Genomic DNA, 26746 nt, shown 5'->3' with positions numbered 1-26746 from the left:
TTAAGTTAAGAACTTGGCACTGGCCCCATATCCGGTAAGTATTAGTCACCAGAGCCACTGTCCTCACTAAAAAAAGGATTTAATGAGTACACAAAAGGCACAAGCTAAGTGGGGATCCTCAAGGACTATATGGCCACTCCTCAGGCATTCTGCACGACCTTATTATTATTATTTTTTTGGTGGTACTGGAGTTTGAACTCAGGGCTTCATGCTTGCTAGGCAGGTGCTCTTACCTCTTGAGCCACTCTGCCAGCCCCTAACTGCACTATTAAAAGTAAATCTCCCCTATTGATTTTTTTCAGCAGTGAGTAGATAAAGCTTAAAGATAGCTAGAATGGAATATGTTAAGAAATTTCAGTTTTAAAATATAAGCTGTGAGGAGCCATCACGGGCTTTTGAGCATGAAGATGACATGGTCAAATTGAGGGTTTGGAAAGATGACCTAGGAAATTGGCTTGTGGATAGATTTGAAAGGAGATGAGTCATTCCCTGAGTCCTGAAGGATTTGCAATAATCTAGGAGAGAGGTGATAAGGCAAGTACAAGGAGAATGGAAAGAAGAAATATAATTGAGTTAATTTTTTGTCACTGTATTATATATAATCATGTGCTATATATACACATTTGGCCTCCTAAATAATCAACTTTTCATATTAAAAGTTTTTTATGCTGGGCACCAGTGGCTCACACCTATAATCCTAGTAACTCAGGAGGTAGAGATCAGGGGATAGAGGCTTGAAGTCAGCCCAGGCAAATAGTTCACGAGACCCTATTCTGGGGGAAAAAAAATCACAAAAGAGGGCTGGTGGAGTAGCTCAAGTGGTAAAAGCACATGCCTAGCAAAATATGAGGCCCTGAGTTCAAACCCCAGTGCTGCCAAAAGAAAAGCAGCTATTTATGTTATATATCAAGTATTTGCACATATTTATATATGATTCTATGAAATCATATATTACATATTTGTATCTATATTTTTATGTTATATATATGATTCTATATAACATCACATATTATTTATTTGTTTATTTGGTTGGATGGTTTCGGTGGTACTGGAGTTTGAACTTAGGGCCTTGGAGCTGCTAGGCAGGCACTTTACCACATGAGCCAGCCTTCAGCCCTTTTTTGCTTTAGGTTTTTTGGATAGTTCCTTATGTTTTTGCCCAGGCCTGGCTTTAGACCACCATCCTACTATTCCTCCAGCATAGCTGGACCACAGATGGGTGCCACCATGCCTGCCTTGTGGCTTGTTGGTTGAGACAGGGGTGTCATTAATTTGTGTGCCTGGGTTGACCTCAAACAGCAATCCTTCCTGAGCTTCACCTTCTGAATTACAGGCATGCACCACTGTGCCCAGCTAACATCATATATAACTTCAATATATATATAAAGTAGATTATTTAGGAGTCTGGATGTGGGAAGTGAAGGAGTGGAAAATGTCAAAGGTTGCTCCCAGGTTTCTAATTTTTATTTATTTTTTCTTCATTAGGTTGTTCTCAAAGACATAAAAGAAGGAGCAATTGGAGAGCATTGGGGGGATGAACTCAGGTTGTCTCAATGTACCAGGGAATGCTCTCAGATTGAAGAGGCCTCATAAACCTGGCTTATTCTATGAACATAGGTATTTGGAAATGTCTTAACTACACTTGGAATTAATTCTCAAGCTCCCTTACTTCAGGGCTTTGTTCTTCCTCCAATGCTTTTCTTAAACCTGTGGCCTGGCATATGTTCTAACATCCTTCAGTGCTCAGCTTAGGTGTTGCTTCCTCTGGGAAATCATTACGTTCTTACCTCTGTCCCCAGCTGGGTTAGGTGCCTATCCTTTGCTCTCCCGAAGCTCCCAAATCTTCCCTTTATTGTGGTACGTGACAATGCATGGGGACCATGCCTTATCATCTTTACAGCCTCATGCTGACATGCAGTCAATGCTCAGTCTATACCCATGGAATGAGTATGTTTTGCTTTGATGAGGTCACCTACCAGAAAGCTTCAGAGATGGGACAGGCCTGTTTTCAGGAGAGAAACGCTAAATTTTTAATTATATTTCTAGCTTAGGAAGGTCACAGGACACATACAAAATAAAATGCCATTTTGTGTAGTCAGTAATCCTAGTCAGGTAAGACCGAATGCAGAGGAAAGAAGACATAGACCTGTGCCCTGGGATAGATTCTAACATTTTTCTATTTTTTCAAACCTCAGGATTCAAATCTCTCTCTGGAGACTTTGAAGGGAGAACCTGTGTGAGAATGAAACCAACCCAGAAGAAAACACAATCTAGAGATAAGATAGATTCCTGACCATATCATTTGAACACCTGGTCTTTTCAGTTCCATGAGCCAGTAACATTTCTACCATGAGGAAATTGGAGTGTTTTTTTGTCACTTTAGCTCAAGGATTCCTTACTAACTGTTCACATACCGGGGCTAGAATTCCAATGCAGGCATGTCTAATAGCAAAGCTTATATGGGTTTTATTTCCTCACATGGACAATGAGCTTTACAATCTTTCGTAATACAATGATGCTACTAGGGCTGGGATAGCTAGTTCCCTATCCCCAAATATTTTTAAGGGCTCAGCTAGGTGAATAAGTAGCTAACAATACCCAATGCAAATCACTGTCACCTGTTTTACTATTTTCTGCAGTAACATAATTTTGGCTACCATGAAGGCTTAGAAAGACATTTCTAGTATTGGGGTAACTTAGAGCAGGGGTTGTTAAGTTTTTCCTGTAAAGAGACAGATAGTATATATCTTAGGCTTTGTGGGCTGGTTTTTGTTGTAACTACTGATACTGTAACTACCGTTATTATAGAAGGAAAATAGCCAGAGACAATGTGTAAATGTATGTGCATGGATGACTGTGTTCTAATTTTTTTTACAGACACTGAAATTTCAATTTTGTGTCATTTTCATTTGTCACTTTTTTCTTCCACCACTTGAAAATGTTACTAGCTTGTGGGCTGTACAAAAATAGGTAGCATGGACCAGTTCTCTGAGGCAACGTACACTGGGATAGGTGTTTGTAGGCCTGGGTTCTACCTAAAGCTCTCACACTTTGTTAGTTTTGTGTTACTATAATAAGATACCTGAGGCAGGCTACTTTATATAAAAAAAGAGGATTACATGCCTGTAATCCCAGCACCCAGGAGGCTGAGGCATGAGTATCATGACTTTGAGGGCAGCTTGGGCTACATAGTACAATCCTGTCTCAAAAAAAAATTTTTATTTTGGCTCATAGTTCTGAAGGTCCACCAGAGGTTGACTGAAATAGTGATGGACTTCTTGCTTGCAGAATCCTGAGGTGATGTGGGGTATCACATAGCAAGAGACAGGTAATAAGAATGTGTGTGTCACCTGGTCTTGCTTCTTTTTCTCATAAAGCTACCAGCACTTAGTCATGGCTGTTCCATCTTGATGATCTTACTTCATTCTAATCATCTGCCAAAGGCCCATCTCCCATTAAAGTCAGAGTTTAGTTTAAGTTTCCAATCTCCTAATACTTCACAACAGGACTTAAATTTCAACACATTAACCATCAAGGGACACACTCAAACCATATCCAAATCATAGGATCTATTAATTATGTAATCCTGGCCAAGTCACTATCTCCCTCTGGGTTTCCACTTTTTCCATCTGGACAAAGCAGCTATGTGCAACTGTCTCACAAGTTCCTTGATTGCTCAAATAGTAGGCTCCTGGCATTCCACTCAGCCAATATTTATTGAGGATGTATTACATACCAGGCAGTTTCAAATTCTGATGGCATAGCAGTGACATAGAGTTCCTTCTTACAGTCAACTTAGATTCAAATGAAAAGAGACAAAATCAATTTATATATAATGTTGGATGTGGTTTAAGTTCTATTTAGAAAATGAAGAGCGAGAATCGAAACGTGGCAGGACTGTCATTTGAAAGGGAGACCAAGGACAGACTCTTAAACCCAGGCAATGGCAACTGTTGATGTAAGGGTTTTGAAGAAAGTGCTTCCTTGTATTCAAGGATCATTATGATTGGGCCACAGTGTGCAAGGGAAGATGTAGGGTTGGACAATCCAGGACAAGTCATTTAGGGTCTTAGAAGTATTTTGGATCATATTCTAGGTATGAGGGAAAGCCATTAAGAGAGTGACATTTTTTTTTTTAGTTTTTAAAGAGATGGAGTCTTTCTGGGCAGGATATTTATTTGGTGATACTGGGGTTTGACACAGGGCCGTGAGCTTGCTAGGCAGGTGCTCTACCACTTGAGCTATACCTCCAGTCCAAGATACTTAGTCTTGCTATGGTGCCTGGCTGAGCCTGGAACTCCTGGACTCAAATGATTTGTTTCTGCATAATAGCTGGGACTATAGACACATGCCTCTGCTTATTGGCTTGAGAATGACATTTAAAAGAATTGTTCTGGCTATTGTGTGGAAAACTGACTATAGGGGGGCAATAGTGAAGACAGGGAGATAATTAGGAAGGTACTGTAATAGTCCAGGCAAGAGATGATGGCGGCTAGAACAAAAATGGTAGTGTTGGATGGAGGTGGGGAGTGGTGAGATTGAAGATGTACTTTGAAGACAGAATTGCCGGGACTTGTTCAAGGACTGGATAGGAGCAGGAGAGAAAGAGAAATCAAGGACAAATATGCTGGGATCAAATTATAATTTAGGAACATAATGATGTTTAAACATTTAACTTACCAAGTAAGAATTGATCCTGTTCCTTTATATAGGATAAAAAAAATCACAGATATATGGCTGATTTATAAATTAATTGTATCTCTGTAAACAAGGGACAAGGCTGTAGAATACTTGGTTTTATAAAGTTGAGGCTACTGATTCATGACACACTTGGAAAAAATCTTTCCTTATGTGATCCTCCTCCCCAAACTACCCTATGGTTAGGGTTACATATTGCATTTGAGAAAACAGGAGCTAAGATTAAGAAGACAGTTCACATCTCTCTCCTGAAGATTTGTCAATCCACTCTTGCATAAGTCAAAATTATGAGATACTTTTAGAAAAACAGATAACATCTCTTAACAGTTAACCAAATTAACAATTGTATTTTACAAACCTCTCATCAGAATGCTTTCAGTATATTTACAACACATACAATTAATTCTTCTGAAACTTCTACTTTGAGAGAGAAAATGAACATTGTATGGTAAGTATGGGCCCTCAGTTTTCTGTTAACTTCTTTTCAAACAGCTACACTTGCAATGAGAATAGCTAGTCCCTTTTCTTATCTCTAACAGAGGAAAGCATTCTTTTTTTTTTTTTTTTTTTTGGTGGTACTGGGGTTTGAACTCAGGGCTTCACACCTGCTAGGAAGGTGCTCTACCACTTGAGCCATGCCTCCAGCTTTTTTTAAATTAACCATTTCATTACATTTTATTTTATTTTTTGGTGGTACTGGGGTTTGAACTCAGGACCTTATGCTTGCTAGGCAAGCACTCTACCACTTGAGCCACACCCTCAGCTCTAACAGAGGTAGGTGGGCAAAAGGGTGAAGCGAATTGCCTTGGAGGTTGAATGTCTAGCAGGAGCCCTCTGGAGAGAAGGTACTTATCAGCTCCTGGGAACAAGACTACCAGAGAGTTGCAATCTTTATTCTAGTAAATGGACGAGAGAAGACATAATCACATAGGTACTGTTTTGCTTTTATTCACATGGAGGGTAAGAATTGGTACAAATAATAAACACTGCTTTAAATACAAATAAATAGTTCTGGTTTCTAAAGGAAACAATTCTATATAATCCTAAGTATTTTCTAAGTTCCTATTAAAAATAGAAGGCTATTGGCATTAAGTTCTAAACCACTATAACCCTTGAGGACTTAAGGATAAAATGGTGAATTCTGTACTCCAAGAAATCACCAGAAAAATGGGAGACAAGTACTCCCACCTCCCTGAACTAGCCCCCAAGTGGAAGGAGAGTTACTTGCATCATAGATACACATAGCTAATAAATGCAAAATGTATTTTAAAAGATTGACCTTAGGAAAAGTGGTAAGAATTTCTCTGAACCAGGTCTGTAGCTTCTGAGACCTCCCTATGCTTAAGTTCTCATTTAAGTGTCTTAAATTCATTTATACTTTTTTCTTTTTTTTGACAGAGGTGTCACTTTGTAGCCCAGGCTAGCCTTGAATTCACAATCCTCTTGCTTCAGCTTCCCAAGTACTGGGAACACAGACGTATGCCATTACCCCTGTACATTAATACTCTTAGGGAGACTTAAAAGTACCTATAATAAAGGTCTTCTTACTAGGAATGATAGTGGCAAACAGTCTTTAATCACCATGAATGGCAACTGGAGTAGGTAACAAAGTGATTTACCTATAAAAAAGCAATGGTGTGGCCCAATGAAACAGTCTGTCAAGCCTGGCACCAAAATGACCAAAACTGTGCTGAAGAAACATACCAAGTCTATTAGTTTTTGACTCTCTTTATACTGCTATATTAAAAATGTTCAAAGACACAAAACTATCTAGTAAGAATTATGTTCTATGAATGATCATGTTCAAGTCATGCAGTCTTTTAAAACTACATAAAATATGAAGTGATTAAAATCTTGGTGCCAGAGCAGTGGCTGCTCCTCTGACTTCCTTCTCATTCTGTACAAGATCATTTGGCCTCTTCTACTCAGACCCATACATACTTATTAGAAAATAATGTTTGATTGTGACCAATACAGCAAAGTCTAGGCTTTCAAAGAACTTTTGTTTTCCTATTTAGATTGACCATGATATAATTCCAAACGGAAAAATCTCATGCTATAAAAACAATCTCATGCAATAAATGCAATTTTTAAAGTCCCATGTTAGAACATTTGTATTATAGAAGGCAGGATTATTTAGATTTTAAAAAATGATCACTATAGAATAAAAGTTGGATTCTAAACAGAACTTCTATTGTGGTATAAAATGCTAAATTTGATTCCACAGTTTGTTGACATAAATAATTTTAAGATATACACACTATATTTCCCTAACTGAGATTTTGCTCAAAGGACCAGTTCTTTTTTGCCAAGAATCTTCTTAGTCCAGTTGGAAGGATTTCCATAGCAAATCCTCAAATAGTGGTTCTAAAAATGATTTAAAATCTTTCTCTCACTTTCCTGTCTTTTACTTTTTCTTTATGTTGTAAAGACATGTGCACAGAAAAATGCTCCATTTTTTTCTGATGGACATTAATATATTTAGTTTCTTGATTTAAATATTAACATCTTGCATGTTTGCCTTTCTCTCTGGCACACTAGATAATGTTTCTGGAGTTATAAATCCAAGCAAACCAGCCAACTACAGCATCTCAGTGTTCAAGTCACAATTTTGGACACAATCCTATTTATTCTGGATGATGCTCAATTCCACAATAGTTCAAGGGAAGACACATCCATAAGACCATCCAAAAACATTATATTACCAAATCCTAACATCTGACTGTGCTTTGTTGGACAGTACCATTCACATCTACAAAGTACAAAGGCAAAGGAGTTCAGGTGTGCTGACCAATCTTCTTTTGCTGCTATGGTAATTCACAACCATCATCTTCGAGATTTCCAAGCTGTTCTAGAATATGGAGTAGTCCTTTTTTTATCTGGTGGCTTAAAGTAGGAATAAACAGGTGCTGCTGGATACTCTGCATCAGGATTTTCTGCCATCATTTTTAGCTTTGCTTCAATGGCTTTTATCTTTGCAGTGACACTGGAAAAGGAATAGCAGAGGATCAGAGTGTGACTAGATGCATTTGGAAAATGCTTGTATATTTCACCTTCTTATGCCTCTTATGCATATTAGAGAAACAACAAGATATTAAACTAAAAACATTTAAACATTTCATACAAAAGACAAAAAAAAGTAACCAAAGCTCTCATTTTAAGAAAGAGACCAAGGGCTAGAGATGTGGCTCAAGCAGTAGAGTGCTTGCCTAGTAAAAGTACAAGGCAAGGCAATGAGTTCAAACCTCAGTCTAAACTATCCATTAACATTTTAATATAAGCTAAGGCACTGTTAGGACTACTTCAAATATTGTATTTAATCCTCAGAAACAGACACTATTTTAGTACCTTAGTGCTAGGCACAGAGTTGACACTCAAAGATAGGACTGAAAATGACATAAGGTAGGTTACATTCCTTAGTTTATTATTTTTCGGTTGTACTGTGGTTTAAACTCAGGGCCTTGCACTTGCTAGGTAGGTGCTTTACCACTTGAACTACTCTATCAGCCCATCATTCCTTAGTTCACAGATGAAGAAACTGAGGCACAGAAAAGTTAACTTGCACAATGTTATACTCAACAATATTGAGAGAACTGAGATTTGAATAAAGACTCCAAAGCCCATGCATGAACCATTACACTGTACCACCTTTTGAATCAGAATAACAATGGGAAAAAATTCTGGAAATCCTATAAAGTCTCTTTTTATTGACAAATGTTTGTTACTTACAATATTCCAGGCATAGTATGCAGCATTTTACTTGTATTGTTTCTGAACCTTGTAATAATCCTACAAGGGTTACCATCCATATTTTATAAAGCAAACAAATGCAGACAGGCAGTAATGTGCCCAACGTTCACACAGCTAACAAACTGTAAAGGTAGAATTCAATTCATTTGCTGTCTCCCAAAGCCTCTCCCCCAGAAAGGGTGAGGTGAGATGCTGTGAAAGTTGTGAATGAATTTGCTTCTGACTAAAGTCATTGCTATCCTTGGACCAGAATGCAAAGTACTTGGGTAGTGTGAAGTTTTTGGCCCACAGATTCCTTTACTTTCCATTTTTTTTTCCAGTGGGACTGGGGTTTGAACTCAGGGCTTTGTGCTTTCAAAGCAGGTGCTCACTGCTTGAGCCACTCCTGTAGTCCATTTTCCCCTGGTTATATTGGAGATGCAAACTTTTTGCCCAGGCTGGTCTTGAACTGCAGTCCTCACAATCTCAGCCTCCTAATTAGCTAGGATTACAGGTGTGAGCCACTGGCACTAGGCAATTTTCCATTCTTGATGCTATTAATCGTCTATAGCTAGTAAGACAAACTTGGAAGGAGTGTGTATATGGTCTCCTAGAAATCCTCAAAAGGTATGTATTTGCTGTACATACCCACAAATTTTCATGGATAAGAAATTAAAAAGACTAAGTCATCATAAAGAAATGACTATATGTTTACCCTGATTTGACTATGAAATAATGTATACATGTGCTAAAACATCACATAGAAGGAATCCTATAGATGTTCAATTTTCATATGTCAATTAAAAAAGTAAAAAACCAAACTAAAACCCAAATGAACAATAAATCTAAGTTACAATAAAAAGAATACTGAGAAAGAAAAAAAAAAAAAGAATACTGAGGAATCACCAAGCTGTATTTTGGCACCTCTTTCATTCACTAATGAGACAGCCACCCCGGCATTCTGTATGAGTCACAGGGAAACAACCTGCTCTAATTAGGCACAGATGTAAATAGAAAGATGTAAGCTGAGATTCTCTGGATTAAAAAAATAGATGGAAAATTCTAGGTTATCTGGTAAACAAGTGGCAAATACTGACCTTAAGAAATGAAAGACATGCACAACTATAATATGGTGATCACTGAGCACAAATTCAGTTAGACCGATTTGCAGTTAGACATATGAAAACCTCCAGATCTATGAACTATGACCAAGGAGATTCAAATCTTAATGTGAAAATAGCACAGTGGATATAAGCAAACAGTGAGTCTGGAGAAATCATAAGTTTCCTTTTTTACAGTTTCTAAGGAGCACGAACAATACAGGCAACACAAAATTAAGAAATATCATGACATTAAACTTGAATGAATAATTATAAATAAATTTCAATTTACTACTCTTGAAAATATATCAGGACCACTTCCTCCTGTAGTTTAGTGAGATGTTTTAAAATCTTATTTCCTTCTGGTCTGGTCTTCCATCCACATACACATCACTGACTTTCTAAGAAACAGACTGACTTCATAACTTGATTTCTGATCCACTGATGCTCCTTCACATATCTTCTCTCCCTTCCCTGGAACAGACTTTAGAACTATATTCCTACATTTATAGTGATTTAGAAGTAGTAACTAAAAGACTGAATTGTGAAGTCCATTAAACTTGGCTTTGAATTCTGTCCAACTCTGATATTTGCTACCTGCATGGTTTCAGCCAAAATATTTCACCTCTGTAGGCTTCAGTTTTCTCTTATGTAAAATGATTTCTTATGATAATTAAAGGACATACCACATATAAAGTGTTTAGCATAGTACTCACTGATAGTAAGTTTGACAAATCCTGGCTATTGTTACTGTCATTAAAATTTCTCCCTAGGCTATAATACAAAAAAAACAAAACAAAACAAAACCCACCCAAGCCAAACAAAAACTCCTACTTATGCTCAACCACCCACTTAACTTCCCCTTTCTCTACCCAATCTTTGTGCCCCTGTTTTGAATTAACTCCAAAGAAGTAACTGACAATTCATACAAACTAGAACCAAAACTATTATAGTTCTGCAATGGTACATAGAATTAAATGTCTGCAAATTAAAATTTTGTATAAGAGAACTCATGGCTGGGGAGGAATTAGTGGATAATGACATGCCAAAGGGACTTAAGACCTTATTAAAATGCTTATTTTTAGGGTAAGGGCTATACCTGATTTATCTTTGTATCCCCAGTGCCAAGCAAAAGGCTTAGTGTGTGGTAACTAAACTCAACTCTTTCTTGAGTGAATGAATTCTATAAATGGGGATACATAACCTTGGGGATGAAAGGACAGGAAGTACATACATTTTAGAGGCTAACTGAATACATCTCTCAACACATCAAGTTAGTAGATTCTATTCTAAGTTAAGAGTCTGAAGACTCATGAAGGCGTGGAATAAAGAAATGGCTCAAGTTCTTTCATAACTGTGTCCTTTTATAGTATGCTGTCTTACCTCAGGTTAGACTGAGTAGGTTCAGTGCTCGAGGATGGTTCAAGACTGATTGGAAGGATCTTATCATTCTTGTTATGATCATATCTCTGAAGGTAAGAAAAAAGGGAAATTACTTCACCTGTCAGAAACCAGCCCTTTATTTTGGTGCAAGAATTCAGAAATGCTAATCACAACCAGTTTATCATTAGCAATTTCTGGACAATTTACATTTATAATTAATGCAAAAATCTGCAAAGGTTTGGTCTAAAAACTGTAATTTTAATAATTTTAGTTGAGAAGAAGCTTCTATCTAGCCACTAGTCCTCTTTATTTGGTAGAGAATTTCCCATGTAAGAATTTCAATGTTCAAATTCACAGATGGTACAAATATACAGCAGGGATGCCCTCTTACATTCTTACTTTAATTGTCACACATCATCTCTACAATATTTATTTTATTCAAAACACTTAAAAATTTTGCTAGATTTTGCATAATATTCAACTCTTAACAGGCTGGAGTGGAGAAGAACAGTAGCGACAACATTCAGTTGATGATACAGAAAAAATTATGCAGTAAGAGTTTAATTTTATGTCAGATAATTACATGTTTCTTGTAAAAAGTAAATATGATATTAAGGAACAACCAGGAGACTTTGGTCAAAAAAGATTTATGAGAGAGAAGAACCATGAGGTAGAAATTTTCAAATGAAAGACAGGAATGAAGGATGATTTCTCCTGCATGCCTTTTCAATGAGATGGAGAAGGAGAAAACGACAGCTAGTTTGGCAAATGAGACTTGATTTTCTTTTGAGGAAAAAGCATTTGGCAATTCTTCTTGTTTCTATTTTTAAGGCAATGTGTCCTAGAAATTGAGAAGGCCCTGTGATTACCTGAAATGCTCGTAAGGATCCAAAGTTTCTGAGCTTTGTTTTTCAGCTTGGACACTGCACTTAAATGTCTGTTTGGTTTTTCTGATTCTACTGGGAAGTGTGTTGGGTAGGGGTAAAATGCCTCTGATCAAAAACTATGTTCACACAGTTAATGATGGAAGCTCTAGCTCTGACTGTTACAACCTTTCCTCAGCCAGGTTTATCTGGACCCACTGTAGGAGGATAACTGACTCTTGGGACTACTCTAGTCTAAATACTTCATCTCCTCTGTGACAGCTGGAACAGAATACTGTTTTTTTTTTTCTTTTTCTTTTATGGCTAGTTTTTCTAGTGCATTCTCCCAAGAGACAAACAATAGGACGAACAGGGCAGTTTGCCACTTCTCAGGGCCTGAGACAATACAGGCACCGCAAAGTTCCAGAAGTGCACACATTAGCTACTCTCCAGATCTTTGGAGTAAGGAGATGCCAGCTCTGTATGCACTCATAGAAATTAACCATTTCTTAAGCATTCATAACAAAACACAAGTTTAAACTCTCTAAGAGATGAGAGGCTGGGAAAGAGTCTAATAATGCCTAAAGCAACTACTTTTAAAATTGAATACTTTTTTCCTCCAAAGAATCACCCCTATGAAAAAAATGATAGAGGTCTGCGTATACACATCAGCCACATGGAAAAATCAATCAAAAACAAGATCTGTGGGCATGTGGAGAGAAACAATGAAATAGCTTAATGCCTCCTGAGATGCTCCTTAAAATAAAAATCTGGCAACATACATGGCAAATACAAGTAGGAGACCAAAGTATGGCTGTTGCAGATGCAAAGAGGTTGGGATGCAAATGGAGAAGTGGGCAACTGTCTTACTGACTTATTTAGGATGAAGTGTGATGCTGTCTTTCAAGCCTCTTAGACCTACCTTTACTTGAGCATGTGCCCATCGCACCACCAGCTTCTTAGACAGTGCCAGTTTGCCATTGAGACAATGGATGGCTTGTTCTGCTTCCTGTCCAAGAGAGGGGTGAGAATTAGTCAAAAATTCAAATGCTTAACTAGCTATTTGTATTCTCACATGCCTCATTAGCTCTCACAGCTGAGTTTCTAACCACATTGCTTTTGGTAAATACTTGGCAAATGGTTTATAATTTTAAAAGGCAGAATAACAAAAAAGGTATAAGTAGTTAAGTCAGACAAAAATTCAAATTCTGTCACTTGTTGGCAGTATGATGCTTGGCAAGCCACTTAATGTCTCTAGCTTTGTCACCTGTAAAATATGGATAATGGTGGTTATTAGACGGATTCAGAGTACATGTAAAGCATGAGCATATGGCAAACACATCACAAATATTAGCTAACAGTACTGTCCTTATTGGGTGATATCGTTCTACATATCTGCATTGGGGTAGGATCTGGGGTAGCATCCACTATGTCAAGAAACTGTATTCCCTTCAGGGATACCAGAGTTATATCCTAGATTAAGGCTTATTGCTTGGATCCAAAGTGAGAAATAGTTACGGCTTCAAAGGATAGGGGAGTAAAGGAAGTTAGGCCAGAAAACGTAGAAGTGAGTCAAAGAGACTATGAACGAGGCACTTGTGTGAGTCAATCTATGCACCTGGTTTTCAAAGCCCTAAGTTCCCTGAACCTTTCCCCATCAGATATAGGAGCAACAAGGTTAAAAGGAATTTCTGAAGCTGGATAAAAGTCACCCTAGGTCACTCCCAGGAAACCTGCTGTACTTTCTCATTCTCGCAAACCTTCTTTGCCCAATTGTACTCATGAGGCATTCGGTCAAGTATAACCCATGTTTAGTAGGGGTGAAGAAGCCCGAGAGGATAGGGAGAGTCTATCCCAGACTGAGGTGTAATCCCAATTGGCACTGTAGTCTGGTTTTACTGGTGATTCTCTTGTTCCTCCATAGCTCACCAGCATGACATTCAATAAATATTTATGCAGTACCTACTATGTGTGAGGCATTGGTTATCACTGGCCACAGTACACAGAATTAGAAATAGAATGACATCATCAAAAGACTTAAGACTACATCAGCTCTTATCTTATCTGTATAACCAGCTTGCTCTATGGAGCCCCCATAATCATGTGAGCCAGTTCCTTTCAAATACATCACACACACACACACACACACACACACACACACACACACACAGACAGACACAATTACAGTGCTGGATAAGAGACATGTAATTCTTCTAATTTTTTTAGGTGAACTAGAACTTATATGACACACTGTATTAGTTCTGAAGTATCAGCAGTAATAAGATGACACCAGGGTATAAGTGTTTTAGAAAACAATTTCCTATCTTTGTACATTGTTTCAAAGTTCATACAATCAATGATATTAAATGCCAACTATAGTTTCATATATATCTTCATGTATTCTCCCAACTTTCTAAAGTTTTTCAGATGAAAATTGGGATCAAAAGAAGAGATTTATTTAAAATTAATAAGTAAAAGAGCTAAAAATACAAGGCATGCTTTATGATTTCTAGTTCAGTGTTTTTGTTTTTTTTGAAGCAGGGTCTCACTAGCCCAAACTGGCCGTGAACTTGCAATGCTTCCAGACTCAGATTACTGAGTGCTAAGACTATAGCTGTGTACCACCATGCCCCGCTGCAGCAACTGCATTAAGAAAAATTATGCATGGCTTTTGATGATGTCATTCTATTTCCATAAAAGTAGCAAATATTCACCTAATTATAACTGTAAAGATATTCACTACTGTGATGTTCACAACAACCAAGCACTGGAGATAACTCAAACTGCTAACAACTAGAGATCAAATAACATACATATACATAATGTAGTATGCAGTCATTGAAAATGGTATTGATTAGCTTTTAATTGCACTCTAAGTCACATATAATAAAATGCATTTAGATGTAGATCAATGATTTTTTATCTAGTCACACCTGTAGATAAGTATATAACATACTAGTGAAACCACAATCACAATACAGAATGTTATCTTGATGTGTTAGACAAAAAGGTATATTTTGAGTGATAAACATGATATCTTAGTTATGTTTTAAGCTACATATGTGTTTATATGTGTATGTGAATGTGAATAAAGAGACTGGAAAGATTTATAACTAATATTAAGTGATTATTTCTATGGAATGGTCTCAGTGATTTAAATTTTTTGTGTTATCTGTATTTTTATCCATAATAAGCATATAGTAGCTTTATAATAAGAAAAATATCCATACAAGTTATTAACAAAATCAAAACTGGACAATTTTCCTACATATGACAAAGTTACAGAGTTTACTGAGTAGCATCTCCATAGCTATAGAGATAAAATTCCAACTCCATTTCTTTATAAATGCATTTTATAAAGAAAGAAGAACTGAGTTTTGATACAAGATAAGCGTATACACCATGGTTGAAGCTGGCCATGCCCTTCTACATGTATTAAAATTTGTTGAAACATCGAGAAACATTGTTGAAACATTTTTATTTATTTATTTATTTGGGAAGTACTGGGGTTTGAACTCAGGGCCTCACGGTTGCTAGGCAGATACTTCATCACTTGAGCCACTCCACCAGTGCAGAAGGGTGCAGTTTTAAGAAATCAAAATAAAATAGTTTGTGGGTGGTTCACCACCAACAGGGTTTCTGTCCCACAGGACAAAACTACTGAAAGAAAAGGTGGTTTTGTTGACCAGCCACTAAAGAACTGAATAAGGCAAAATAGGAAGGGGGATGTCCATGTGCTTGATGTGGGCACCCCAAACCATGTGGTCAATAAAACAGGTCAGTCAACTAAGACCTTGAGCCTCAGGAGAGGAGATTTTGCAAGCTGTTTATTGAGCATCTCTTTCAGCACTCAGAGCAAAGTACAGACAGAAGAATGAAACATGGTTCCTCACACAAGGAACTGCTGGTTTAGTAGTTAAAAGATTTACAGAATATTATGACAAAGTGTGTACCATAAAGGGTAGCACAATTACCTGCTTTGTTTCAAAGTTAACGAAACAGTATCCTCGAGGCTGCCCCTCCAAAGCACCTGACTTGTGGAAGAGGAAGTCAAACTGCTTTACCTTACCAAACTTCTGGAGAAGCTTGAGGAGGTGGTATCTGTGGAAAAAGAAGAGCAATGAGTCCACTCTAGGAATTCTGTTGGTCACTCAGCCTTAAGAACAAGATAAAAGTGGGAGCTAATTTACCCCAGGGATAAAATCTCTCACCCTTGCCTTCGCCCAAACTGCTATGTTAGTTTATCTGGCAAACAGAGTTGTTTGCCTCTATTTGGAATGGGAACTAGAATGTCATGCCTATGTGCCTGTACAACATAAAAATACCAAACAAAAAAAACCACACCTAACAAACAGCTCTCTGGCCCACAAGCACCATTTGTTTTTCTTTTGGAAAAAAAGCTCAAAAATAGTGTCGATTTATTTATTTTTAATTTCTTGGCAGTGAGAAAGCATTTGTGAATAACTGTAACTACATCAGAAATACACACCCACATTCCAAAAGTCAAAACCTACCCCATCTAAAAAATAAACAAAGTAACAAATACATACAGATTTACACAAAGGAAGGAAAAAAATAAAAGCAGTCCTATAAGACTTCCCTATTAGATTTTATAGTTAATCATTACACTCAAATTGTACTTGTGAGAAACTGCTAAAAACCAAAATATAGCTAGTGGCACATCAATAAATGCTTGAGAGTTTCATTCTTGATGTGACTGGATATTAGGCAACACGGAACCACAGCATGACTGAGGCTGCCCAGCCACTTCGGACAATCAACTAGCCATAGGTAAAGTCAAATTTATTTGCCTTAACACAGTTTCTACACTGCAGTATGAACAAGGGCATAAATAGTCAAGGAAGAAATTTATTCCTGGCAGATGGTCACCCCAAGCTACTTACTGCTTGCTACTCTGCTCCTCATCCTCTACTTGGATTCCTTACTGTAAAACTTATTTGATTTCTAAGGGCTTTAAGTTATTCAAACAGATGTGGCCATAACAGGTTGCTGTGGCCAATCCCAATTTCAACTTCCTGTCATCTGATGTAAGGGTGAGACAAACCAACAGCTCTCCCATTTCCTTTTCCTTTGGCCTTCCTCCTGGCATCCTCCAAGCTATTCAAGTAGAGTCAAGGCTTTCTCTAAACAATGCTGTCCCTGTGATACTAAAAAGGTATCAGCCCACATGCTAAATCTGTTATTACTGGGAATTCTACCCCACAGGGAGTCATTCAGTAAAGTTGTCCTTATAGGCACATTTATATTCACATTGCTTTTAGGAGAAACTTATCCAGATTTTATTCTTGGACAAGAATCTCCTTTGGGAAGCATATCATAAGTTATACTAAGTTTGATACTAATGCACATCGACAGGGAAGCCCATTATCTTGAATCAGGTGTCTGACACCAAGTAGCAAGGAAGACATAACACAGGTCTAGTACTATGGGGGGAATGAAAGGATCCCAAGGCACATTGTGAATGGTAATCTCATCTTTGGACCTGTTTTGAAAAGGAAAACAACCATGATCCCCTACTTTTTAAGTTCCCATCTCCCAGTAAGAGATCTCAACTACCCAGTGAGAATGTAGGAGGTAACTCTGAGGAGAAAGGGAAGACACCTCAAGTATAAATTTCTGTTTTCACTTGGTTATCTGAAGAGGCTTGCAGTAAGAGTGAGTCAACCAGATATTGACAGATGGGTTAGAAGAAACTCACCCAGGGTCTTTAGTTCACAGCTACACTTTCTACTTACTACATTCTTTCATACCTTTATACCACGCCAGTTGCCATAGAGTGGTGCAAACCCATTTTTAAAAAACAATTTAAGGCTACTGTGGCTGGCCATCTTTTCATTAGCTCTATTCTGCTTAGTAGCAGGAAGGTAATGTGATTGGCATTTCCTAGGAAATGAATTTTAATTTACTCAAAAAAAAAAAAAAAAAGCCTGCTAACAGATTATTCATTGTAAAGCTAACAAACACATTCTGCCGGAGAAGTGTGACCTTAAGATTCCAGGAACATCTGCTTAGGTCTGTGTCTTTCAACTTCTCCAGGATTTCTTTTCTTGTTTGATAATTTCTTGAAATTATCGGAACACCGAAACAAAAGGAATGAAATGTTTACTATTTTGCTTCCTGGAGATGGGGACTGCAAGCTCTGATAGTGAAAAAGCCTGGAAGGGTCTTGCTTTCACATCTGCAAGCACTTTTATCTACTGCTGGAGTATGGGAGAGCTGACTACTCATCAGAGGCTTGCTTCACTTACTGAAACGTGTGCCCTGTTGCCTCAGGAGCAAGAGAATCAGTACACCAGTCCCACACACATTTCTGCAACTTAATCAGTGTTTTCTGTAATGAATCTTTAAAACAGCCTTTCTGCTTGATGGCACAAAAGCAATTTATAAAAATGTTAAAATAGACACCTACTATGTGTCCAGAACCAGTAAGACAGACTGTCCAGATGAATAAAAGAGCCTTCAGGGCCCTCACATTCTGGTGAGAGAGTGATATGTACAGAATCATAAAACACTATGATACTTGCACACAGAAGTATGTACATGCACACACCAATGAAGAAGCTTGACTCTGCAGGAAAGGTGGTAGTTAGGGAAAGCTTTGCCAAAGGGGTGGTAACATCTGTCAGAGTGAGTGAATGCACTTGTAAAGATACAGAGGTGAAAAAGAGTCTGACCTATTGGGAGAGAGTGGGGTACAACAGTAGGCCAGGCGTGAAGGATGTTGTGCTTAGGGAATTTTAAGATGTTTTAGGCAATGAGAAGCCACACTTGTAAAGATACAGAGGTGAAAAAGAGTCTGACCTATTGGGAGAGAGTGGGGTACAACAGTAGGCCAGGCGTGAAGGATGTTGTGCTTAGGGAATTTTAAGATGTTTTAGGCAATGAGAAGCCAATGAAGTAACATTTAAGGTTGTTTTTTAGTGAATAATTTGTTTTTCAGAAAATTTTCTTTATAGAAATGATGAGAGGGCTCTTTAAGTGGCCTTTTCAGATTTTTTTTTTGAGACAGGATCTTACTATGTAACTCAGGCTGGCTTTGAACTAAAATCCTCCTGTCTCATCTCCTAATGCTGGGATTATAAGGCTAGTATTACAAGCATGTGTCACCTCGCCTTTACTGTTTCAGATTTAAGTAAGCAAATGGTAAAGACTGTTTCATGGAAACCAAGGCATAAAAACAAGCATGGACAAGGTAAGAGACATAAGGAATGGGCTGAGAAAGGTTTCCTCAGAGGTGAATACATCGCTCTCCCAAGCTAGTGCATTTATTTTCCCTTGCTTTCTGGTTTAATCCCTGAAAGTCAGCATCAGAAGGACACTGCTTATAAACTTACTTAACGTGTCCCAAACTGATTTCGTCCTCACCACAAACTGATGGCTCTTTCCAGCTACTGTATGGTCAGTGGGGATATGAGACGTCTACCTTCTTCAGGCAAGAATCCTCGGGTGCTTGATGCCCTGGGTTCAACTCACAGCACCACAAAACGAAGACACCTGTCTGGATCAGCTTTGACTCGCTATTCTTCCTCAATCATATTTTTCATGTCTCAAACTCACTCATCAGTGACGGTGATGGCAGTTTCTCCTAACTAATCTTCATCTTTAGTCTCTGCCCTTCCAATTCATCTTACATAGCTGAGGTCTAATTTCCCTACTAAAATTCACTCTCATGATGTCAGGCTCCTGTTAAGACTCACAATGAATCTCTTCTATATGAAATTCAAACTTGTCTGAATAAATTTTAAAGACCTTGTCTTAACCCAACAGTGTTCTATCTATCCAGCTGCTCTTTTCATTACCATTTAGTATTCAACCTCTTTAAAACAAAAAGGTGTTCCTATATACTGTTCATGTGTAACTTTCCTTAAATTTAAAAAATTTTTGAATTATCAAACATTACTAATTTAAGATTTCATTATTAAAAATTTTCTTATTCCTACTTACTTTTATTTATGATTTTTTCTTCCACTTAAAATATTGTATTAGAATTTCTACTGGCTTTGTTCTTTCTCATACTTCTTTTGTATAATGCACTGGCTATATTAATGGCTTTCTACATATCACACTCTATATTTAAAAAAGAAAGTCAGCCAAGTGCTGTTGGTTCACTTCTCTAGTCTTAGCTACTTAGGGGAGGCTGAGATCAGGAGGATAATAGCTCATGATACCCTATTTCCAAAATAACCAAGGCAAAATGGACTGGAGGTATGGTTTGAGTGCAAAGCCCTGAGTTCAAACTCCAGTCCCACCAAAAAATCAAAAAAACAAAAACCAGCCAGTATTAATCCTTTTAGAGGAAACCATGGTGTAGAAAATAGGCATGTCAGGATACTTGTTTGGCTTCTCCCTTGAAGGCACTGGTAATAATATTTAGAGGTACTGTTTAACCTTACAATCCAGTACAAACTGGGTCCTACAACAATTTAAAAGAAGTTCCTACATGTTTAAATTTAAAATAGGAGACTTTGTGAAAAGTGTACTAAATTAGGAAGTGGGAAATTAGTCCTATCATTAACTACTACAGTAAATTGAGCCAACACATTCAACTCTTCTTTTCCTATAAAGTAGGAAAACAGTGTGTGTTTTGTTACCTCCCAAAGTTATGAGCTTAAATATGAGGACTTCATACAATATTAGGGTTAGAAGAAATAAGAGTTATAATGTAGTTGAGGAATTAAAACATAGTGGAAAGAACATGACTTTGAACTCTGCTACTTTCACAAATACGAGTGCATCATTCCCTCAAATCCAAATGTCTGAGATTTATATAGTTATAGGAAGTATTTGTGGCATGGAGCATAGTCCTGAAATGGTCAGTATTGCAACTACATACTGAACCCAAATAAGCAAGAAGTATAATAGTAGAGTACTGGAGAGTTAGGAATGCATACTTTGTTGAGAAAAGACTGATGAGAGACATTCTAGTATAACTCGAGCAAGACTCAGACTAATAATCTAGAGGTGCATATATACATGGAATAACTAGAACTAATAGCAAAATAAATTCAGAAAAATTGATCAGAAAAGTGCTGTTGGTGAGGTGTTGTTAAGTACTGCCATATTTCATATTTTAACAATTTGGAAGAAATCGTATTTATTTCCACAAGACTTACCTTACTAAAATCTTAGGGTTTTTTTTTTGGCTACAATTAAGTAAATTAAATGAAATAATACTAAACATTTTATGTTAAACATAAGCTATGATTGGTAGTTAGGTTTTTAAAAAGAAATTACTATTTAACAATCTGTTTCATAAATGAACTGTTTTAAGGTAAGGAATTCACGGAAGAAAACTAGTAAAAACAGTCTTTGGTGATATAGAAGTGAGGATGCCATATATAGAGCAAAAGCACTTCTAGCCAGTAAAGCCCTGATCTACAGTTTGGTACTTAATGTCCATCTCTGGCTGGAAGTGAAAAGAACAGAAATATCAGTGGGAAAGTTTTGATTCAATGTTCTTGTTAAAACTCTAATGAAGAAAATATTCCTAAACTCCAACTTATGACATAAACTGAGGGACAAATGCCCATGTGAACCTTCCTGACAAGCAGCAGGAGTCTCATTACAGAGAACTGCAGCCAACACAACCAACATTGTTTCCATGCTTCAGATTTCCATTTAGACAAACAGAGGCAGGGAGAAAAACCACTCTTGGGAGCATTCTCTCATAGCTTGCGTTTTAGGTGATGGAAAAACTTCTTTGATAAACAGAAATTGAGAGGCTGGACAATTCACACAGTCATCCTTAAAGCCATGAACCATGAGAGGGAATGGAAATAAATGTAACTATATTCTAGGGTCCCTGTGATCAAGTAACACAACATGGGGCACTATATTTTAACATCATCATAATTTGTAAGTGGATGCAAATATATCTATATTTAACTGATTTGAGCATAAGTAGGCTTAAGGAGCTAAATTTTCTGTAGTGATCCTGATCTGTTAGTTTATATTCCTTTTCCTCTCCTTTAATCCCAATTCTTGAATATATCTCCACTCATCCAGACTCAAACAACAGGTTCCCTTCTTGCTTCTCCCCTTGCCTTTACACTATTCCAAAGAGAGTAACTTCTAGGACTAATGATATACTCCACTTTTGCTTTAAGGATTGACTCCATGCAACTCAATTCACATACTCTTTACTACTCTGTCAACAAGTACCTACCACCTTCCTTCTACCAAACAAGTGGGGGAAGGAATAACCTCTCAATGCTTTGCTAAAAAATTCCTTTCTACTATAGTTACTGTGATGGAAAAGAGTGGAGTCTGGACAATTAGTTCTGTGACTCTGGGCAAGGCATTTCTGTCTCTTAGACCCTACTTTCGTCTAATATACGATAAGAGAGCCCGAGCATATCAGAGGATTTCAAGTGTGCTCCATGGAACCCTGAAAGTCTCAGATTCTTATCAGGTTTTGGCAAATAAAGGGTGGCAGTTGTCATTGGGCACATGTTCTCCTTCCTTTGATCACAGTGGTTCTGAGATTTTACATATAGCTTCTGATTACTTTTACTTTGACAGGGTTCCTCAGATTTGAAGTCTGAAAACCGCTTAGAGTATGGCACTTAGCACAAAATGGCATTCAACTCTTTTTTCTTTTTTTGATTTTCTTTTGCAGAGCTGGGTTTTGAAATTAGGGCCTTGTACTGGTTAGGCAAGCACTTTACTGCTTTACCCTTTTTTGCTCTGGTTATTCTGGAGACAGAGTCTTGCTGTTTTGCCCAGGTGGGCCTGGACCATGATCTTTCAATTTACGTTTCCTGGTCACTGGGATGACAGAAGCATACCACCATGCCTAACTTTTGCCTGTTGAGATAGGGTCTCACTAACTTTTGGCCAGACTGGTCTTGAACTGTGATCCTCCCAATCTCAGACTCTCAGGTAGCTAGGATGATGGGTGTGAGCCACCAGCTCCTGGCTATTCAAATCATTTTAATGAACGAAAGAAAACCAAAGGGACTGGGATAATCTATAAAATCCCTTCCCACTATCATTGTCTATGGTTTGGGCTGCTTACAGAAATTATAGTCAAGCAGGACTCCTCTGACTGCTTGAAGAGGTCCTGAGAATTCTGCTTGTTTCTTCATTCTGGGAGACAAAATACAGCTAAGGCTGATTCTAGAAAATAATTCCCTATAGCCACTGGGTATAATGATTCAAATATGTGAAAATGGGAGTACAGTTTTGCCAAGTAGGAAAAAAGGAGGTATTATTTTAAAGGGTAATCAAGTCTGTGCCCTTACAGTAGCAGAGTACAAATGTAAGAAAAATGACAAGATAACAGGCTAATAATATCACATGCCCTTCAAAGAGAAAGGTTCAGAATAAATCCTACACCCCTTGGAAATTCTTGTAAACATCATTACTGCCAACATCCCAAATTTGTAGGCAATAAATTAAGATGATTTAGACTTACTCTGTGATTTTGGGGTCCAGGTTGCCAATCCATAATCGGTGCCCTTCCTGTAGAGAGCCCTCTGAAAGAATGGATGCGTTCTCAAGGGGAAGAGTTTTGGTTTCTGCTTCCATCAATCTCTATGAAATACTAAAGGCAATGTGAATATTCAGGAAGGAGAGGAGAAACCCTGTGTGAACATGAGACTTCACATTTAACTCAACAAACATTTATCTAAGGAGTGCATGTCCTCTAGGTAGTCCTTTAAAGGCCTCAATTGTTCTACAACAAGACCAGTTCCCTTAGGATAGCTCCTCTGGTAGTCAGAGCACAGAAGCTGACATTTAAAGCAGAAGAGGTGTCGTTGTGTGGAGAATCTCAAGCTTTCCTTGGATTGGAGGCCAAAGTCTCTTACTACATGATACTCGAGTTCAACAATTACTACCCAAAATAAGCCTTGGAAACCACCAGGAAGACAGTGTCAATGAAGTCAAAGGGGATAGGTAGGAAAAGAAATAGCAGTATATCCCTTTTCCTCATGAAAAAGGCATTCAACAAAGGGAAGAGGCAACGTAGGACATCTGTCCACAGATTTTGGAGTCAGAGGTGAGCTTGAAAGCAGGTTGTGATTTTCTGAATAATCTCCACTTTCTAGACCTTAACTTCCTCATATATAAAAATGGAGATAATAGTTCTTTTTATAGGGTTAATGTGGTTAAAGATAGTACATGAACAACCACTAAACATTGTATCTAACAACAGTAACTAACCAATATATATTAGCTATTATCATATTTAATATTTTGGGAGAGTCTGGGAAGAGACTAATTTCCTCCTTAATTATTCCAGTTCTACTATTTTCTAGTTGTATAATTTTGGGCAAGTTACTTTAACACTCTTTACCTTGGTTTACTCATCAGTAACACAGGAATAATACTTCATAAAGGTGTGCAGATTCACTCAGTCAATACCCCTAAAGCATTTAAAATAATACCCCTAAAGCATTGAAAATACTTCATGGTTCCTAGGAAGCGCTAGAGAATGGCAAATTATTATGAGTCTTAGTGCCGGAACTAGCTCATCTCACAGCCAAGAAGAATGAGGGTTATGATGGATACAGTAATGGAAAGCTCAGAAAGCCTGGTGTAAGAAAAACCTGTTTTCAAATTGTGGCATTTCCATTGGAAGTCATTTTTCTCTGAGTTTCAGTTTCCCTATCATTAAGAATAAACTTTGCTGTGTTAATAAGTTAAGGTTGCTGAGAGGATCAAAAATGAGATGACAAATGAAAAAGAAAATTTTAATAAATGTATAATATGGTAGACAAAGAAAAGATAAAGGAGCTGGGAAGATGCCAGGCTATGCCAGATTTCAGACCTCCCTGCTAGGAAAAACGTGTCCTATATATCTGGAAGTACCCCAGAGCTCCAGCACTGTAGGAACTGTGTCATAACAGCAGCTGACATACATTGACACTACCCTTACCTCTTTTTCTTTCCTTCTTTTTTTGAGACAGGGTCTCCCTGTGTAGGTCAGGCTGACCTAGAACTTGCTATGTAGCCCAGGTTAGCCTCAAACTTGTCATCCTCCTACCTCAGTCTCCCAAATGCTGGGATTTCAGGCCTGAGCCATCAATCGGGCTTGCTCTTACCTCTCATTCATCTCAGCATACCCTATAAAGTCTAGTACACTGCAGTCCCTGGGTGAATTATTTCTTAAACATCTATTCCCTGCACATAATGTTACTTTTCTTCTTTTTACACTCACATCTTTAATCTGTTCAGCAATGTGGTATGACAACTATGAATTGTTAAACCACAGACCATGAACTAAAAAAAGAGAAAAGAATAAACTATCAGTCCTGCTCTTAACTCCTAGAGAAAGGTGAACCAGACATAAATAGAATCCCAGCAGTAGAAACATGACAAACATTTTTGTCTTTTCTCTGCTTTTTCTCCCCCTACTTTCTTACAGGTCACCCATTAAAAAAAAATACCAAGTTTCAAGTTTCTAGGCATTGTCTACTTAAATACTGGGGCCAGAGCGGTGAACAAAGTCCCTGCTTGCAGGATGCTTAAATTTGAAAGGGGGAGCAGGACAATACAAAAGCAAAAGATATAAGACTAGTAGTCAATGCTGCAAACACAATTAAGCAGGGTGAACTACTTTGAATGGAAAGGGAAGGTAGACATTGGGTTGACATCCAAATGACAGAAACTTCTGATGCTCTCACACTGAAAAGAAGCAGTAATATCAAAAGCTACTTTATACTGAAAAAGATACCATGTTTTAATGAGAAAAATGCAGGATATGGGGCTAGAGAGATCTGGTTTCAAATCCTCACTTTTGAACCTAGTTACTGTGTTACCTTAGTAAGTTACATGATCTCCTTTTAAGTGTCTTCTCCACAGGAAAGTTTTTCCTAACAGAATAGAGCCCTCTGTTATTCTGTATCACAGCCACTTTTTTCTTCTCATATAATGCGAATTCGGTGAGTTATTTAACGTTTTATTTTGTCTCCCTCTCTAAAATGTAAATTCCTAGAGGGCAGGGCCTTGCCAGCCTTGTTCATGGTTCTGTCCCCAGCACTTAGTTTGTTTTTGGATACTGGGGTTTGAACTCAAGGCTTTGTACTTGCCTAGGCACTCTACCACTAGAGCCACTCCTCCAGTCCTAGTCCGGCACTTAGTGTACTACCTGGCTCATGGTCGATGCTTAATATTTACTGAGCGAATGAGTTAAGCAAGCCACTTATTGGAGCTTCAGTTTTTTTCCTTCCTAGAATAAGGACAATTATCCCTATCTCATGCGGTCATTTTCATTAAGTATATACTGATGACAGCTCAGCACAAGGCTTTTTGAGAATCGGTAAAGTGTCATAAAAGATCAAGAAGACATGAGACTATTAAAGTCTTTGGATTTGCAATGGCGACAGTCTCTTAGAAAAAGAGTTCACCCAACTCATCTACCTCTATCCTCCCGGTTGAACGGCAACAACCCTGGAATTCAAGAATAGTTATTCCGGAAAAACTGAATACCAGAGAAGCAAAGGCACAAGTTCCTAAAAGCTAACAGCGCGTCAAGCCTGGAATCCCGGCTTCACAATTACTGGCTGCAAATTCCCATAGGCGAGGGGTCATTACTCCAATTGTTATTTCCGGGCCAGCCGCAGGACAATCCGGGGCGGGGCCTGACAGTAGTTCTGCGAGGGCAGCCCCTTCTAAGACCTCCTCGCTGGGCTGGCGCTGGGGCGTAGGGAAATACTGCGGCCGGACTCACCTGGTGGCCTTGGCGGGTGCCCTCAGCTCATGCCCCGAAAGCAGGTCTCAACGCCCGTATCAGACGGACGTCGTCTGGCCGCGTTCGCCTACACACCGCCGGCTACCAGACTGCCCGTGACGCGATACGTCTGCGCCGCCGCGCCGTCCCATGACGTCATGACGCCCGCGCCGCCGCCATCACCGCCGACGCGAGTCTTTCCATAGTAATCGGGTGGATAGTTGGTGAGTGGCCTCGAGGGGTCTCGAGGCGCGCATGGGGTCTAGGTACCAGAGACC

General features: G+C 38.3%; 2 protein-coding genes across 4 annotated transcripts in view; one reads left to right on the top strand and one right to left on the bottom strand.

Annotated features, from left to right (window-relative positions):
• Positions 1–5621: 5621 nt before the first annotated feature.
• On the bottom strand, positions 5622–26607 carry Rbm18 (RNA binding motif protein 18). 2 transcript variants are annotated; one of them, XM_020173116.2, is made up of 6 exons: positions 26469–26607; positions 23211–23339; positions 15748–15874; positions 12696–12782; positions 10911–10996; positions 5622–7684 (listed from the first exon to the last, which is right to left on the bottom strand). In XM_020173116.2, the coding sequence occupies exons 2-6, from the start codon at positions 23321–23323 to the stop codon at positions 7525–7527; spliced, it is 573 nt and encodes a 190-aa protein (XP_020028705.1). In that variant the 5' UTR covers positions 23324–23339; positions 26469–26607; the 3' UTR covers positions 5622–7524. The 2 variants fall into 2 exon arrangements, with proteins under 2 accessions (XP_020028705.1, XP_020028706.1); XM_020173117.2 differs by having other exon boundaries at positions 23211–23329; positions 26469–26592.
• Positions 26554–26746, top strand: part of Mrrf (mitochondrial ribosome recycling factor) — a 63763-nt gene continuing 63570 nt past the window's right edge. The window contains exon 1 of one of the 2 annotated variants that reach the window (XM_020173114.2): positions 26554–26692. The gene's annotated coding sequence lies outside the window, so the exon portion shown is untranslated. The remainder of the gene's footprint in view (positions 26693–26746) is intronic. The other variant, XM_074051074.1, reaches the window with a different exon arrangement.

This window comes from Castor canadensis, chromosome 13 (genome assembly GCF_047511655.1).
Source record: "Castor canadensis chromosome 13, mCasCan1.hap1v2, whole genome shotgun sequence".
NCBI lineage: Eukaryota > Metazoa > Chordata > Mammalia > Rodentia > Castoridae > Castor > Castor canadensis.
This window is presented reverse-complemented; position numbering and strand designations above follow the sequence as displayed.

Bases quoted from the DNA above. Each gene is read 5' to 3' on its own strand.
- Rbm18 (XM_020173116.2), bottom strand. From the start codon at position 23,323: ATGGAAGCAGAAACCAAAACTCTTCCCCTTGAGAACGCATCCATTCTT. The intron at 15,875-23,210 runs GTAAGTCTAAAT...CTTTTTCCACAG, and splicing joins CTGGACCCCAAAATCACAGA to ATACCACCTCCTCAAGCTTC. The intron at 7,685-10,910 runs GTAAGACAGCAT...TTCCTTTTCCAG, and splicing joins CCTACTCAGTCTAACCTGAG to TGTCACTGCAAAGATAAAAG.